This window comes from Lissotriton helveticus, chromosome 4_1 (genome assembly GCF_964261635.1).
Source record: "Lissotriton helveticus chromosome 4_1, aLisHel1.1, whole genome shotgun sequence".
In the NCBI taxonomy this organism is placed as follows: Eukaryota; Metazoa; Chordata; class Amphibia; order Caudata; family Salamandridae; genus Lissotriton; species Lissotriton helveticus.
In genome coordinates, this window is record NC_136063.1 from 1,903,406,234 (window position 1) to 1,903,421,093 (window position 14,860).

Consider the following 14,860-nt stretch of genomic DNA (forward strand, 5'->3'; position numbering starts at 1 on the left):
ATTCACTTTGACTCACCATGGATGTTTGGGTCAGATGTACGACCCTGGTAAATTGCAAATCACAATTTGCTCTCAATTGCAGGTCGCAAATTGAGAGTCGCAATTTACTATGTACCACTGTGTCAGAGACACTCATTGCAATTCCTAAAGGGGTCGCAAAATGCGAGGCTCATTTATATTAATGAAGTGATACAAAAGGAGATGATGGACGGAGCGTTTGAGCAAATCAAACACTCACCCCCAGTCAACTGATCTAGGTTTAATTCATCACCATTCTTTAGTTCACTCCGCCACCCCAGTTCAGACATGGCCATATGCAAATCAGTCTGACCCTGTGCCTCATGGGAACAGTCCAGCCCGAACTGCCAAGCCATGTCTTTTCTGGACCGGAAACAAGCATCCTGGTACCGGTTTTGGATTCATAATCCTCATCAGCCAGGCTATCTTTAATCCAGTGGCAAAGTGAGCAAGGGACTCACGTCTGAGCATACCCTGCCAATTTAGGGAAAACAAAGCGATACAAACGGAGATGATGGACGGAGCGTTTGAGCAAATCAAACACTCACCCCCAGTCAACTGATCTGGGTTTAATCCATCACCATTCTTTAGCTCACTCTGCCACCCCAGTTCAGACATGGCCATATGCAAATCAGTCTGACCCTGTGCCTCATGGGAACAGTCCAGCCCGAACTGCCAAGCCATGGCTTTTCTGGACCGGAAACAAGCATCCTGGTACCGGTTTCAGATTCATAATCCTCATCAGCCAGGCTATCTTGAATCCAGTGGCAAAGTGAGCAAGGGACTCACGTCTGAGCATATCCTGACAACTTAGGGCGAACAAAGCGATACAAAAGGAAATGATGGACGGAGCGTTTGAGCAAATCAAACACTCACCCCCAGTCAACTGATCTGATCAAAATAACGATGGATTAAACCCAGATCTGTGACTGGGGGTGAATGTTTTGCCATTGTGCAACATTCCGTCCATCATCTTGAGTGTTTTGCTGTTCACCCTGTGTGAGAAGGGTATGCCCTGACGTGGGTCCCGTGCTCACTATGCCACTGGAGTCAAGCTATCCTGGCTGAAGACGGCTGATAGCCAGAAACCGGCCCTAGGATGCTTGATTTCGGTCCAAGGAAGACATGGCTTGGCAGTTCGGGCTGGACTGTTCCCATGAGGCACAGGTTCAAGACTGATTTGCATATGGCCATGTCTGAACTGGGGTGGCTTGGTGAGCAAAATAACTATGGATTAAACCCAGATCTGTGACTGAGGTGAATGTTTTGCCATTGTGCAACATTACGTCCATCATCTTGTGTGTTTCATTAATATTAATGAGTCACCCACACTTTGCAACCCCATAGGGGATGGCTGGTCCTCCCAGGGATGGTTGCCTGCTGGGCTCTGCAGACCACCATGCCTGGGACTGCTTTTAAATAAAGCAGCTTCTTTTTTTAAATGCATTCGTTTTCCCCAAAGGAAAATAGGATGCATTGAAAAAATTGAAATGAAACGTTTTTGTTTAATTTTTTTGGGACCACTGCCTGCCCTTAAGATATATTTTCGCATGCATTTGCAAAGGAGAAGGGCTTCCCTGGGGACCCTTTTACATTTACTTGAAGTAGGTGGTAATTTGCAAGTCTTTCGTGACCGCAATTGCGGTCACAAAACTTTCATACATGTCGCATGAGTCGCCATTAGGAAGGTAACGCCCCCTCCTAATAGCAAGTCTCAATACCTATTTTGCAAGACTTGTTAATTGATTAGCGACATGTACATGGACCCAAGGTTTTTAGTGTACGCCAACGGGTCTAAAACCCGTTTGCGCACGCTAAAAACCGTCGTACATATGGCCCTTAGGGGCACATTAGTAAGTCCGCCCGCCATACCAGTGGGGAATGGGACCGCCCGCAATGCTAGCGGCGGTCCCGCACACCCCATTATGATGCGCCTGCCACACTGGCGGGCGTATCCTGTATTTTTAACATTGCCCGCCGCAATGGTAAAAATGCATGTTATACTTTTCAAAGCACAACATGACAGGCACCGCGCGGTGCCTGCCACGTTGTTCTTTAAAAGGCAGGGGGGCACCATAGGTACCCCCGATGTGCACCCCCCCACCCCCCTGGAGTCCTTAGGGGTCCGCAACGGGACCACCAAGCAGACTCTGCATGCCTTTACGTGGGGCATTCAAACATGCAAATTCTAATATGGCTGGCGGTGTCTGAAAGACACCACCACCATATTGAACCCTTTTCCACCCGGTCGACATGTCGACCCGGCGGAAAAGCGGCGGACGATCTTTCCGTCCGCAGCGGACCCCCCAGCCATAATAATATGGCGGCAGGTCTTTTCTACAGGGATGGCGGGCAGATATCCCCCGCCGGGCCGGCGGTGACTACCGCCGGCCTGGCGGGGGCAATTTGCCCGCCATCCTAATGAGGCCCTTAGTGTCTTGAACAGCAGTTTGAAAGTACTAAGCTGTCTTTTGCATTGAATTTGAAGCCCGGAGGAAGTTGCCGGTTTCGATTGTACTGTGACGAAAAGTGTTGGCTGGCTCTGTTTGCTATATGGACTCAAGGAATGAGAACTGGATCTTACATTGTAGACTCTGAAATAATGGAGTGTGCGGGCAATACTGAAAAATAAAGTAGCTGAAGTATGTTTCATGGTTTTACTGTGTCTTTCTGGGCACAGAAAGCACAATCCATTCTCACGTATAAATGTAACATTATACCATTTGCACATGCAAAAATTACACAGCGGTTTTCCAGGCATACTCCTGGGAATCAGAGACTATTGTAGTTTCCGTGTGTATGCCTAAAAACCTTTGTGAATTGTCAAAGTATTGACATTTAGTTGAGATTTAAGGGAATGCTTACATAATTATTATTGTAAACAAATTACCGGAAGGCACCAACATTTTTTTTACATTTTTTGATGAAAGTAATAGATATTTTTGGTATTCACTTCTCTGACAGACCTTATCTATGACTTTCAATATGAAAGTGTAAATGAAAAGCTTTCAATAATGTTCAGATGAACAAATCATAGAAAGAATGATGTTTCACCTTTACTTACACTGCAGAAGATGTGACACTAACAACGCTGCACTATTGTCATTGCAAGGAAGTCTTCCTATCGCCAAATCCTTTTTAATTTGGAGAGTGAACAAATACCTGGAAAACACAATACAACAAAATGGCGTTTCGTGTGTCTCATGCATTGTTTTCAAAACACTTAAACCAAATTCCAACACGTTTGCTTATCTAAGTCCAACTCAAATGCATACAAAATTGCATATCATAGTACAAAACAGCAACAAAAAGATTCTAATTTGCAGAATAAGGATCTGTGGAAATGTACACTTGCAGTAAGAACTTAATACTAAGTATAAGAAATTAAGTTATTAGTTGAAAAGTGTGGAAGCCCCACTCAAGAAATTCCGCAATGTTTGTCAGGATGAACCTCGAAAAGTCACTAAATTAACCTGTGTTTAAGCCTCTGGTAGCTTGGCACAAATCAGTCAGGCTTATCTGTAAAGTATTTATGCAGCACAAATACAGTTTTAAAGTGAACACACGACACAAGAAAAATCTAAAACAAAATTAGAAAAATAGAGTAGGTTTAATAAATAAAATTATACCAGGATGACAAAAATCCAATGAGTTGAACCTGAGATATTCAATTTTAACATTTCTTGAGAAAACAGCGCTTAAAATCACAAAGCACCACTTGCTGTAATCTGGTCACACTAGATACTTGTATAGCGCACTACTCACCCACAAGGGTCTCAAGGCGCTTGTACGAATACCGCTGTGGAACCCATCCTGCCTTTCCCTGTGACGTGTCCACTCCTGGGCACCCCCAAGGTGGAGGCCAGGCATCTTTAGCGTTGTGGGGGCCGTTGTGGAGATTAAGCAACCTATTGCCCAGAGTTGCAGAGTGGGACTCCATGATTGGAATAGGCACCGAGGCGAGAATTATCAGGTCCGTGGAATTTTTGAGCTCAAGACCCGCCGAGGCGGGGAATTGAATCCTGGTCCCCGGGCTAGACCTCTGCATCAGGGTCTGCCGCTCTAACCATTGAGCCACACTTCTCCACCTAGACTGGGGGAAAGTCCCAAATATAGGGGGAAAGTCCCAAATATAGGGCGACTGAGATGCAGAGCGAGTCTGATAAAGGGAAGTGGTTAGTCCCACTGAACAGTTGCCTTCTTAAGTCTGGCGCGAAGAGTTCCTTTGCTTAGGAGGATGCTGTGAGGCTGAGGGTTTGGGGGTGAAGAGCAGGAGGGTTGTTGCTCTAGTGCAAGGATGCGTTCATCACTGGACCTTCACAATGGCAGTTGTTGCAGGCTGTTGTTACTGTAGCTGTTGCTGTAGCACAAAGTGTAGGTTCTGTTGCTGTGTGTTGTGGATGGTCATTGCTTGCATGAACAGCAGGTATCACTGGAGCTTTGCGTTATGGTCATCACAGGCTGCAACATTTCAGCGTGAACAGGGCCTTTCACAAGGAACCACAATGCTAGGATTTTCACCTTTTCTTCTTTGAGGAGCTTCAACTGATGCTACTCAGGGGTCCAAGATCTGGGGACATCTCTTGGGGATCATGACTCATTCCAGCAGAGGCCAGCAGCAGGGCTCCGGCAGGTCTAGGCATGTCCAATTGCAGCTGATCAGCTAAGCAGGTACGGGGAGGCCTCTGAACCTTTAATAGATGTAAGCAATTATATCCATAGAACTCTATGGATATGTTGATTTTAGCACAAAGTACCTTTGATGAGTCAGAACCCAAGATAAAAACATTCTCAAAGGAGGAAAGTGTCGGAAACACAGTGATATGTCGGTTCTTGAGTTCCAGGGGAATGGAGGCGTCGGTTCTGCTGCACGCAAGAGAAGTGATGCGTTGATTTCCAGAGGTGACTCCTTTCAGCGGGGCGATGCATTGGAAACTTGCCGCAAAAGTGCAATTCTTGAAAATCAGGACATGCTGGGGTCGATGGGGCAATGGCAAAACAGGTGCTGCGTCAATTCTTTCAGCCATGAACTAGTGAAGCATCAATTCTTTCAGCCACACAGCAGGGCCTGCGTAGAAGTCGGAGCAGGTGTCCAGAGACATAGTGCTCTGGACTCTGGCTACTGCAATTCTTTGGGCTGTGAACAGGCACTGTATTGATTTTTCAGCTGCACCGTGGTAATGCGTTGGTTTTTTACCCGCACAGAAAGCTTGCAGCAAGAAATATGGTGCTGGAAAGGTGACAAATGGATTTTTACGTCTTGAAGCAGCAGAACCACCTCCATTTTTTTTTTAAACTGTTTATTAATGACTACGGAAAAACAGATTATCACAGGACAATGATATGCAATAATGATATGCCACAGTCTTTTCTTTTTCTCCCCATGAACCCTGTAAACCCATGTTATTGAAGGTATGGCAGCATACATCAAAACTACAGTATTCAATACACTCAAGCGATATACTCCCCTTCAACAACACCTCAACCTATCCCAACTCAGAACCACCTCCATGGGCCCAAAACTGGGTTTGGCACCACTTAGCAGGTCAGAACTCCCTGCAGTAGAGTTTAGGGATTGTGCAGATGAAGTCTTTGATGGCCCTGAGAATTCTTAACAGGAGGCAAGCACATACAAGCCCTTGGAGAATCTTCTTAAGCAGGATACAAAAGCAAAGTCCAGTCCTTTTCCTCTCCAAGACAGAATCAGCAAGTGCAGGCCAACCCAGCAAAGCAACATAGCAAAGGAGCAGTACTCCTCCTGACAGCACTCTAGTTCTTCCTCTTGATCCAGAAGTGTTCTAAAAGTCTGGGGTTATAGGTCTACTACTTATATTCCTTTTGCTCTCTGAAGTACGCATAGTTCAAAGAATAGTCCTTGTAGTGAACAGATCCTTCCTTGCCCTGTCTTGGCTCCAGACACACTACAGAGGGGTGCAGACAGCATTGCGAGAGGCCAGGCACACCCCTATTCAGGTGTCAGTGACAACTCCACCCACCACTCTAGCTCAGAAAGGCACATTAGCCCGGTGGTGGGCAATCAGGATATGCAGGGCACACCTCAGCTCCCATTTTATGACTGTCTAGAGGGAATGCATAAACAACCCAGCTGTCAGTCAGAACCAGACTTTGATTCCACAGTCAGGCCGAAGCACAGGATGGTAAAGCAAGAAAATACCCACTTTCTAAATGTGCCATTTTCAAACACAAATTAAAAACTACCTTCACTAAAAGATGTGTTTTTAAATTCTGAGCTCAGAGAGCCCAAACTTTAAATCTCTCGTTATTCCCAATTACAAGTTATACTTGTAAGATGTTGCAAGGCAGCTTCACTGATAACCTAATGGAGAGGAAGTCCTTGCAACAGTGAAAAATGAAATTGGCATTATTTTACTATCAGAACATGTAAAACACATCAGTACATGTCCTGCCTTTCACATACACTGCAATCTGCCCATGGGGCTACCTAGGGCCTACCTTAGGGGTGCTTTACATGTAGTAAAAAGGGAAGGCTTGGGCCTGAAAAGTGGGTGCATTTTCCAGGTCGACATGCCAGTTTAAACTGCATTCGCTGACAACGCAATGGCAGGCCTGAAACATGTTTACAGGGCTGCTCATGTGGGTGGCAACACCAGTGCTACAGGTCCACTAGTAGCATTTGATTTGCAGGCCCTGGGCACACACAGTGCACTTTACTAGGGACTTACCAGTCAATCAAATATGCCAATCATGGATAACCAATCATAATCACAATTTACACAGGGAGCACTTGCACTTTAGCACTGATCAGCAGTAGTAAAGTGCCCATCGTACATAAACCAGCAAAAACTAAGTCCAGCACACAGACAAGAGTACAGGAGGTAGAGGCAAAAAGACAGGGGAAACCACACCAAGGATGCCAGGTCTAACATGCAGTGACTGAAGGACAGGGGCCATATCATATCCATACCCATGGCCCTCCCTGCGCATCCCCCACATCTTCATAAGTCACGCTGCAATTCCAGGCCCAGTCTTAGAGGAGGTGAAGTACTGAAATCTCAAGCTAGATACCTCGCTCTGGACCCTGGAAACCAAAACAAGCTGAGATTTCATGTGCATCATGCCTGCCATGATGTTCTAACCTCAAATGTCAAAACTTAACAACAAAGCAGTAGCCTTTCGATGTAAAACTGGTGGGAGACAGAAAAGCCCATCTAATAGATGAAGTGCACAATGTAAAACCAGAAAAGATGGGTCAGTCTTGGCCTTCCTGCAAGAACAAATTGTGTAATCCCAAACAGATACTATTTTATCAAGGAGTCTTTTTTTTCGTTATCAAATAAAAGTACCTTCAAATGCATGAGTTCAGAAAGTGCGCTGAACAAAAACCTATTGCCTTTGATTTAGCACACTATAATGTTGCTCCATCTTGTAATTTGTAATTTGCATTTGTATAGCGCATTATCACCAACGGTCTCTAAGCGCTGAGAGAAAAGAACCTGCTCTAGATTACTGGTAGGGAGACATTGCGTTACTGTGTGACCCAGGCTTCCTTGAAGAGAATGGTTTTGAGTGATTTCCTAAAGGGAAGCAGGGACTGTTCCTTTCGGAGGTTGTCAGGGAGTTTGTTCCAGATCTGTGGGATGATGGTAGAGAAAGCTCTGCCTCCAAGGGATACCAGACGAGAGCGGGGGCTGACCAACATCTTCGCTTCCGAAGAGCGGAGTGCTCTCATGGGGGCATAGTTGGTTAAGCCCTTTTTGATGTATTCCGGAGCCTAGCCATACACGGCTTTATGAGCAATGCAGAGGCCCTTGAATTTGATCCTTTGCCTGATGGGAAGCCAGTGAAGTTGGCGCAGGAGGGGGGAGGCATGAGTGCGGCGCGGGACCTTGAACACTAGGCGGGCCGCGTCGTTCATGATAATCTGGAGTCTAGACAATTGGTAGTCTGGGAGTCCGAGGTAGAGCGAGTTTCCGTAGTCCAATCTGGATAAGATCAGTGCAACTACCACTCGTTTAAGGGTCTCGAAAGAGAGTAGAGGGGCCAGTTTCCGCAGCTGCCTTAGAATGCTTGAGCAGACCCCTACTGTTGTAGAAACCTGTAGGGCCATAGTTAGTTTGTTATCGATCTTGATGCCCAGGCTTTTAACTGCCGGGGCAGGCTCGGGGTATTTGCCCAACTCTGGTGGCCAAAAAAGGCTATTCCAAGGGCTGGCAACGGTGGAGATGGCCAGTATCTCAGTCTTGTCTGGATTGATTTTGAGGCTGTTGGCGGACATCCAGTTAATTATGAATTTAAGGATGTTCTGCGCTCTATAGTGGGCGGATGTGGAGTTGTCGATTTGTATGATGATCTGGGTGTCATCTGCATAGTTGAATATTTGGCACTCAAGCTGGTTGAGTGCGGCTATCAGGGGTTGAAGGTAAGCATTGAACATGAGGGGGGACAATGCCGATCCCTGTGGGACTCCACATGGAAGAGTGCCCGGCCTATACACCGCATCACCCAGCTGCACTCTCTGAGAGCGATCTTTCAGAAATGATGTAAGCCATGTCAAGGCTGTACCCTGCACCCCGAAATTAGACAGCCGCGACAGAAGCAGTTTATGGTTTACGGTGTCAAACGCCGCGGACAAGTCTAAAAGGATCAGGGCGCAGGGATCCTTAGCATCGGCCCGTAATCTCAGTCCATCTAGTACTGCCAGCATCACTAGTTCTGTACTGTGGTGCACCCGAAAGCCTGCCTGATTAAATTGTAGGAGGTGGTTGGCCTCTAGATGGTGTGCAAGTGAGGCTAGTACATGCTGTTCAAGTACCTTGGAAAGGAAGGGGAGCTGGGATATTGGCCTAAAGTTCTTCAGGTTTTTAATATCGGCCCCGGGTTTTTTCAAGAGGGGGATCATCTGCGCCTCCTTGAAGTCTCTCGGGACCACTCCCGCTTTGAGGGAAGAATTCAAGAGTGATAAAATCTCATCTTCAATCCCAGGGAGGGCCATCCTATAGGTTCCAGGTGGACAGGGGTCTGCTGGAGAGCCAGACTTCACGCGCCCTAGGAGTGGAGTCAGGGCTTCGTGCGAGAGCGGGGGGAATGAGGTTAGGGCTTGCACCACGGAAGGATAGATTGGTGGTGGATTTAATGGACATGGAAGCCTAGGGGTGTTCTCAATCGTGGACAGGAGGTCCTCCACTTTAGTGGTGAAGAAAGTTTGGAACTTGTCGCAGTCATTTATGCCAAAAGAGGGCTTCTGCTCTTTGACCTGTCTGAGTTCTTTCAGAACTTTGAATGTCTCTTTTTGCGTATTATGAGCGGATGAGATTTTATTTTCGTAGAAGACTGCTTTCTCAGTTTGAATGACATTTTTATAGATAGCAAAGACTTCCAAGTAATTTGAGAGGGCAGTTGGATCGAATGTTTTTCGCCAGGCTCTTTCACCTTGGCGAAGTTGTTGTTTTAGATACCGCAGGTTTTCAGTAAACCACGGGGCCCCCTTCCCCTTGTCTCTGATCTTTTCCCTGCGAGCGGGTGCGAGCATGTCGATAGCACTGTTTAATCTAATCGTTAGGGCGCTATATTGTGCATCAGTGTCCCCAGTTGGGTGGTCAGGCGGACGGGATTTTCTGAGGGTAGACACGAGGTCGCCTGCCCTAATTTTGTTCCAGCTTCTGATTGCTCTCCAGCTGGGGGGTAGTGGGGGTCCCGGCTTGGGGGGTTGGATGGTACCATAAATGATTAGGTGATCGGACCAGGAGCATGGTCTGATAGTTGGGGGGCCGGTGAGGGGCAGTGAGGACCACACTAGGTCCAGTGTATGACCTTTGGCATGAGTTGGGCCAGTAACTTGTTGACACAGTCCCAAGGCGGACAAAGCCTCCTCTAACTGGTTGGCTTGGCTCTCCCTGGGGGATTTTCCCAATGGAAGTTAAAGTCTCCCAGTATAAGGAGGCATTGATAACGTGTGCAAAGATCGTGTGCCAGTTCCGTCAACCACTTGATGAATTTGGGTGGAGTTTTTGGGGGACGGTACACGACCAAGACGATGACACACGCTGAGGAAGAGTGGAGTTTAGCCCCTAGTACATCCGCCCCTTCAAAGCTTTCAGTAACTAAGGTCTCAGCCTTCAGGGAGTTTTTGTGCAGGATGGCCACCCCTCCTCCTCGTGTGCTGCCTGGCCTGTTATGATAGAGGGCCGCGTAATTAGGGGAAATAGATGCTACAAGGTCAGGGGTAGATGAGTCCTCGAGCCAGGTCTCCGTGATGCCTATCATATCGATTATTTCGTCTTGCAATAATGTACATACCTCCAGATGGTGTTTTTGTAGTGAGCGGGTGTTTAGTGACGCAAAGGTAAGGGTCGGGGGTTTTCGGGGGCCGGCGGCTCTCCGTGGGTTGACAGCCGCCCTCCGAATCGGAGGCCTCAATAACCCTTCAGATTTGAGACAGGACGCTACCCTGTTATCCAGTGTGATTGATGGGCTTTTCAGGAGGTGAAGATCAGCCCGGGAGTATGTTAAGCCTCGGGCAGGGGTTCTGGCCCCTGGGCCCGGGAGGGCGCGGACGGGCGCAGACGGGCTTGCCTTTGGCGCACCTTCGGCGCGCCGCCAGCTCGCCCGCTGCGCGCTTGTTCCATCTTGAGAGAAATAGGCAGTCATCACCCACCCGCCAATCAGCCCTGCTGAGCAGCGGCTGTCACTTCCCAGCACTAGACCGGTAACCGACCGGAAGTGTATCTACCAGGAAGCGTCGTGAAGTGGGGGGTAAGATCTAGCAGAGCACGGTGAAGTGTAACATTTTAAAACTAGTACATCAGTTAAAAATCGTTCATACACTGTGCAAATAAGCAAAGAATAGCATTGTGGGGTACATATGGGGTACACATGACAAGTGACTTGCCTTTGATTTCACTAGTGGCATTGTCGTCTGCACAGAGGGTGGCATGAATATTTCAGATTATGTTTAATAAAGGTCTGTCAATGCAGCAATATAATACGAAGTACTTAAGTGAAATGCATGCGCATGTTAAAGAAATACACTTTTTTTTAAAGCAACCTTATCATATTTTTGCATGATATTTGAACTTTGACTTTGTCTGGCTTTGCTCGTCCATCTCCCCCCTACTCTGCTGCAACAGTGACTTGGTGTCACTGTTGCTACATTCAGCTGATTCTACTGACTCTGCCAGGCCAAGATCAACAAAAAATGTATTTAGGGGTTTCCAGCCAAATGAAGCTACGTCCTTGCTTATCCAGTTAGTTTCGTTATGGACTCAATGACAATGTTGCTTTTAATGATAGTGTGATGACTGATTGTCATGAGATAAAAATGGTTCTTTGGCTCCTCACATTTTCCTCAATCAACTGTTCCACTGGTGTGAGGCCATGTGAATTAGATCATTCTTTCGGTTCTCACAAGTGGCAACATTTTTATTTTGGTAACAATGAGCACCAGGCTGTTCATGATGCTGAGTAGGTTCCTAGCTTTGAGATTTCGGTGTAGGTAGGTCTAGGTGATGTACATTCACATTTTTGTGGTCTACCCATCTATTAACAGTTCCAGCCGGCATGTATATAGGTTCAAGAATAGCGGTAAGAAAGATGTCTTTCAGGGAATACCTCATGAAACATTCCTACAGGGTGGTCTGATTTGATATGGTGATTCTAATTGTGTGGGAATGGTTGGATCTAGCAAGATTCTGTACTTGTGATGCATCAGAGTCCACCATCACTATAAAATATTGTGACATTACTAGCCACCATTTCCAGAATATTGTACTGTTCGAAGATTTTAGTGCATAATTGGGAACATTGGACGCTATTCACGAATTCCATTTTGGAGTATGTAAATAGTACTACTTTACTACTCCAAAGTGTAATTCACAAACCTCTGGCCAAAGATCTCCTCCTTCACACCACTTTATTTGTGGTGATCTCTGCCATGGCTGCAGAGGTCTGCACACACAAAGGTATAGCTTTTAGTAGTAAGTGTCTGAAGCTTAAGGAGGAGTGGTGGAAAAATGGGGAATCATTACTAATAGATGGGTAGGATTTTGAAAAATTAAAGGAGGGGTTTAGAGATGAACATGCCAATACAGAACAAACCACAAGTTAAATTCACAAAATATACTCCTATTTCTGCTACATCATTACTACTGACAAAATAGGTTTAAATATACTTCATTCAAGCCTTGGAGTAAGTCAAACACCAAACATGGCCAACTCCTGAGACTGGAACACACTTCCATCAAGTTCAATCGAGGCAGGAAATATCACTAACAATATATAAGAAAACACATAAAATAAATAAAAATAACTCATATTATTTTAAATGTATTTAAAAATGTTTTTATGTTATTACATTTTAATAGCATTTAATTTAAGTGGTAACACAATTAAATTAAATAAATTTGAAAAAACTAACACAAATCCATTAAATACACCTGAAACTTTAAGAAGAGGAATTTAACACTGCAATTAATATAAATTAATTAAGAATTTTACATATAAGAAATTAATTAAAAATATAATTAAATGGAATGCAAAGCTTTTGAACTGGTGTGTTGTGTCTTCTTAGTGTGATAGGCCTAGTTGAGGAGAAACTTTTCATATTTTTATAGTTAACTTAATACGTATTCATTTGTTTTTAATTCTTGAAATTAATTCATTTTCCCTATCACTTTTTCAATGAAGAAATCTGTCTCAGTGGCGAAGATCTCCACAACAGCCGGAAGTTACTATTTGTAACTTTAAGACCATAAATGTGGTTGTAGAAATCTTCTTACTCTCATTTGAAGGGCTAGAGACTCAAGTCTAAAGCTAAGCAGAGATCTCTGCACAGAAATGGTGCATTCCATCCATGAGAAGAACTCTGTGTTAGTGTAGTTGCAAATGTACACATGCAGAGATCTTCTCTTATAAACTTACCTCAGTAAATATAGCCTATTGTTTCTGCTGATCATTAAAGCAAATCTCTTATGTTTGCAAAAGCCTGCTAGAGATATCGGACACATGGTTGCAATGCTGTAGAAACTAAAAAACTTGCTGATATGGGAGATAAAGGACATCTGCCATACTTTACATAAATATTGCAAGTCACTTAGGAGTTCTGTGACCATATAGAGGAAAAAGGCCAATGGCAAAATTCCTTTGTAAGGTCATGGAACTCTGATCTGGCTTATTGGTAACGTACTAAACATGAATCATCATTGGCTTCCCCATCACAATACGGTTTCAGATGGTGTTTGCCTTGTAAATGAATACACAGAGCAGATCATTCTTTGTTCTTAAAAGACAGATGCTAAAATGGAATTTGGATGGAAAAAGCAGTTCCTGCACATTCCATCTGAACCAACACAAACACACTTGAGAAAACCGTACACGTTTAGCAAATAGAAAAAGGTGCCGTACTGTCTTGAGCCCCACATCTGTTGCAGTTCCTAAATAACATCGATACAGGCTAAAAAAAAACATCATTGTTTTGAAATGGCTAAATGGGACAACATCAAAAGGGAATGATGGATTCACTTCCAGCAGACCAATGTTATATTCAAAATATGTCAAAGAATAAATGCCAACTGTACCTTGTTAATTCTTCCCGTAATTGTCCAGGATCTGCTGGGAAAAACTTGACTATAAAATTGAAAACCACTTCCTTGGGGTCTTAAAAACAATATAACAATGCAATTGTAAGTACACTTTGGACATACCATTGAAAAGTCATTTATCATGCAAATCATTTATTTATTCAACAATTTTATGCTTTAAACATGGATTTCAGCTTTTTGGTGTCTGCATATGTTTACACAAAGATCCAAATGTGTCATATTTTCATAACTTCAGTTTATCCTCTTCTATTTAACTACGTTATACACTCTGTACAGGTCATGTGAATCACTAGATTAGAGGTGAATCTCAAAAACCAATGAAAACGACGAAGGGTAGTGTGAGTGAACAAGGGAGAACTACTACGTTACACTTGAGATAGGCTGAATTGAATAAACCTATTTGATGCTGCCTGGTATAATTTGAACTATTATTCATTGCTTTAATTGTACAGATACTACCTAGCTTTTTCAAAGTTTGCTCTGAAGCCTACCAGACATTTCAGTGTAAATACAGGGAAGGAATTAGAAGGATTCATATTTATCACAGTTTGAGGAACAGTGGATGTGCAATGTGGAGCTACATTTCATATAATATTTTGTCTCACAAATAATATTTTTCTGTGACACCTCACACATTGCAGTATTTGGCTATACAAAAGCATTCAAATGTGCAAGAGGTATTGAGCTGGATCTATCATATCTGCTGAAGAAGAAATGCACCAATATGAAAATGTAATAAATTGGAGAAATAGTAGGTAAGAATAATCAAAATAAACAAATAGAGCAACTCCTCCAAGCCATACACGGCATGAAGTGTGGCCTGTGTCATTGACCCTTATAAAATATACATTGTCTGTAATGCAGACCAAATATAAGATGAATTAAAAAAAAAACTTTGACAGCAACTATGATTTTAATGTAAAAATGTGACATTCAGATCAAAGTGGGACGCTCTACATGGTCTACCTTGCCTGTTGATTTTTACACAAAAGTATTGTAATTCTACTCATTACCAAATTATTTCATTTGAAAAATCTGTTATTCGTATTCCATTGTTTACAATTTTTGTCCTCTGTTATTAATTGATATACGACCCACTTCCCTGGACTACTGCGTAAATGCTTTAAAAACATTAGTTTTGAGTATCACCTCTCCATAAATTGCTAATGTCATCAACAGATTTATTTATCCAATCTAAACAACTAAGGGACTCATAATGTCGGTCTGAAAGGCTCCGAATGGCATTTGGATTTACCTAACGCGTC

General features: G+C 44.1%; 1 protein-coding gene across 1 annotated transcript in view; it reads right to left on the reverse strand.

Moving 5' to 3' along the window:
- Nucleotides 1–14,860, reverse strand: part of FRMD7 (FERM domain containing 7) — a 361,948-nt gene that overhangs the window by 95,797 nt on the left and 251,291 nt on the right. The window contains exons 4-5 of the mRNA XM_078686317.1: nt 13,572–13,650; nt 3,083–3,180 (exon numbers count right to left, since the gene is read on the reverse strand). Coding sequence (XP_078542443.1) covers nt 3,083–3,180; nt 13,572–13,650 — 177 coding nt within the window. The remainder of the gene's footprint in view (nt 1–3,082; nt 3,181–13,571; nt 13,651–14,860) is intronic.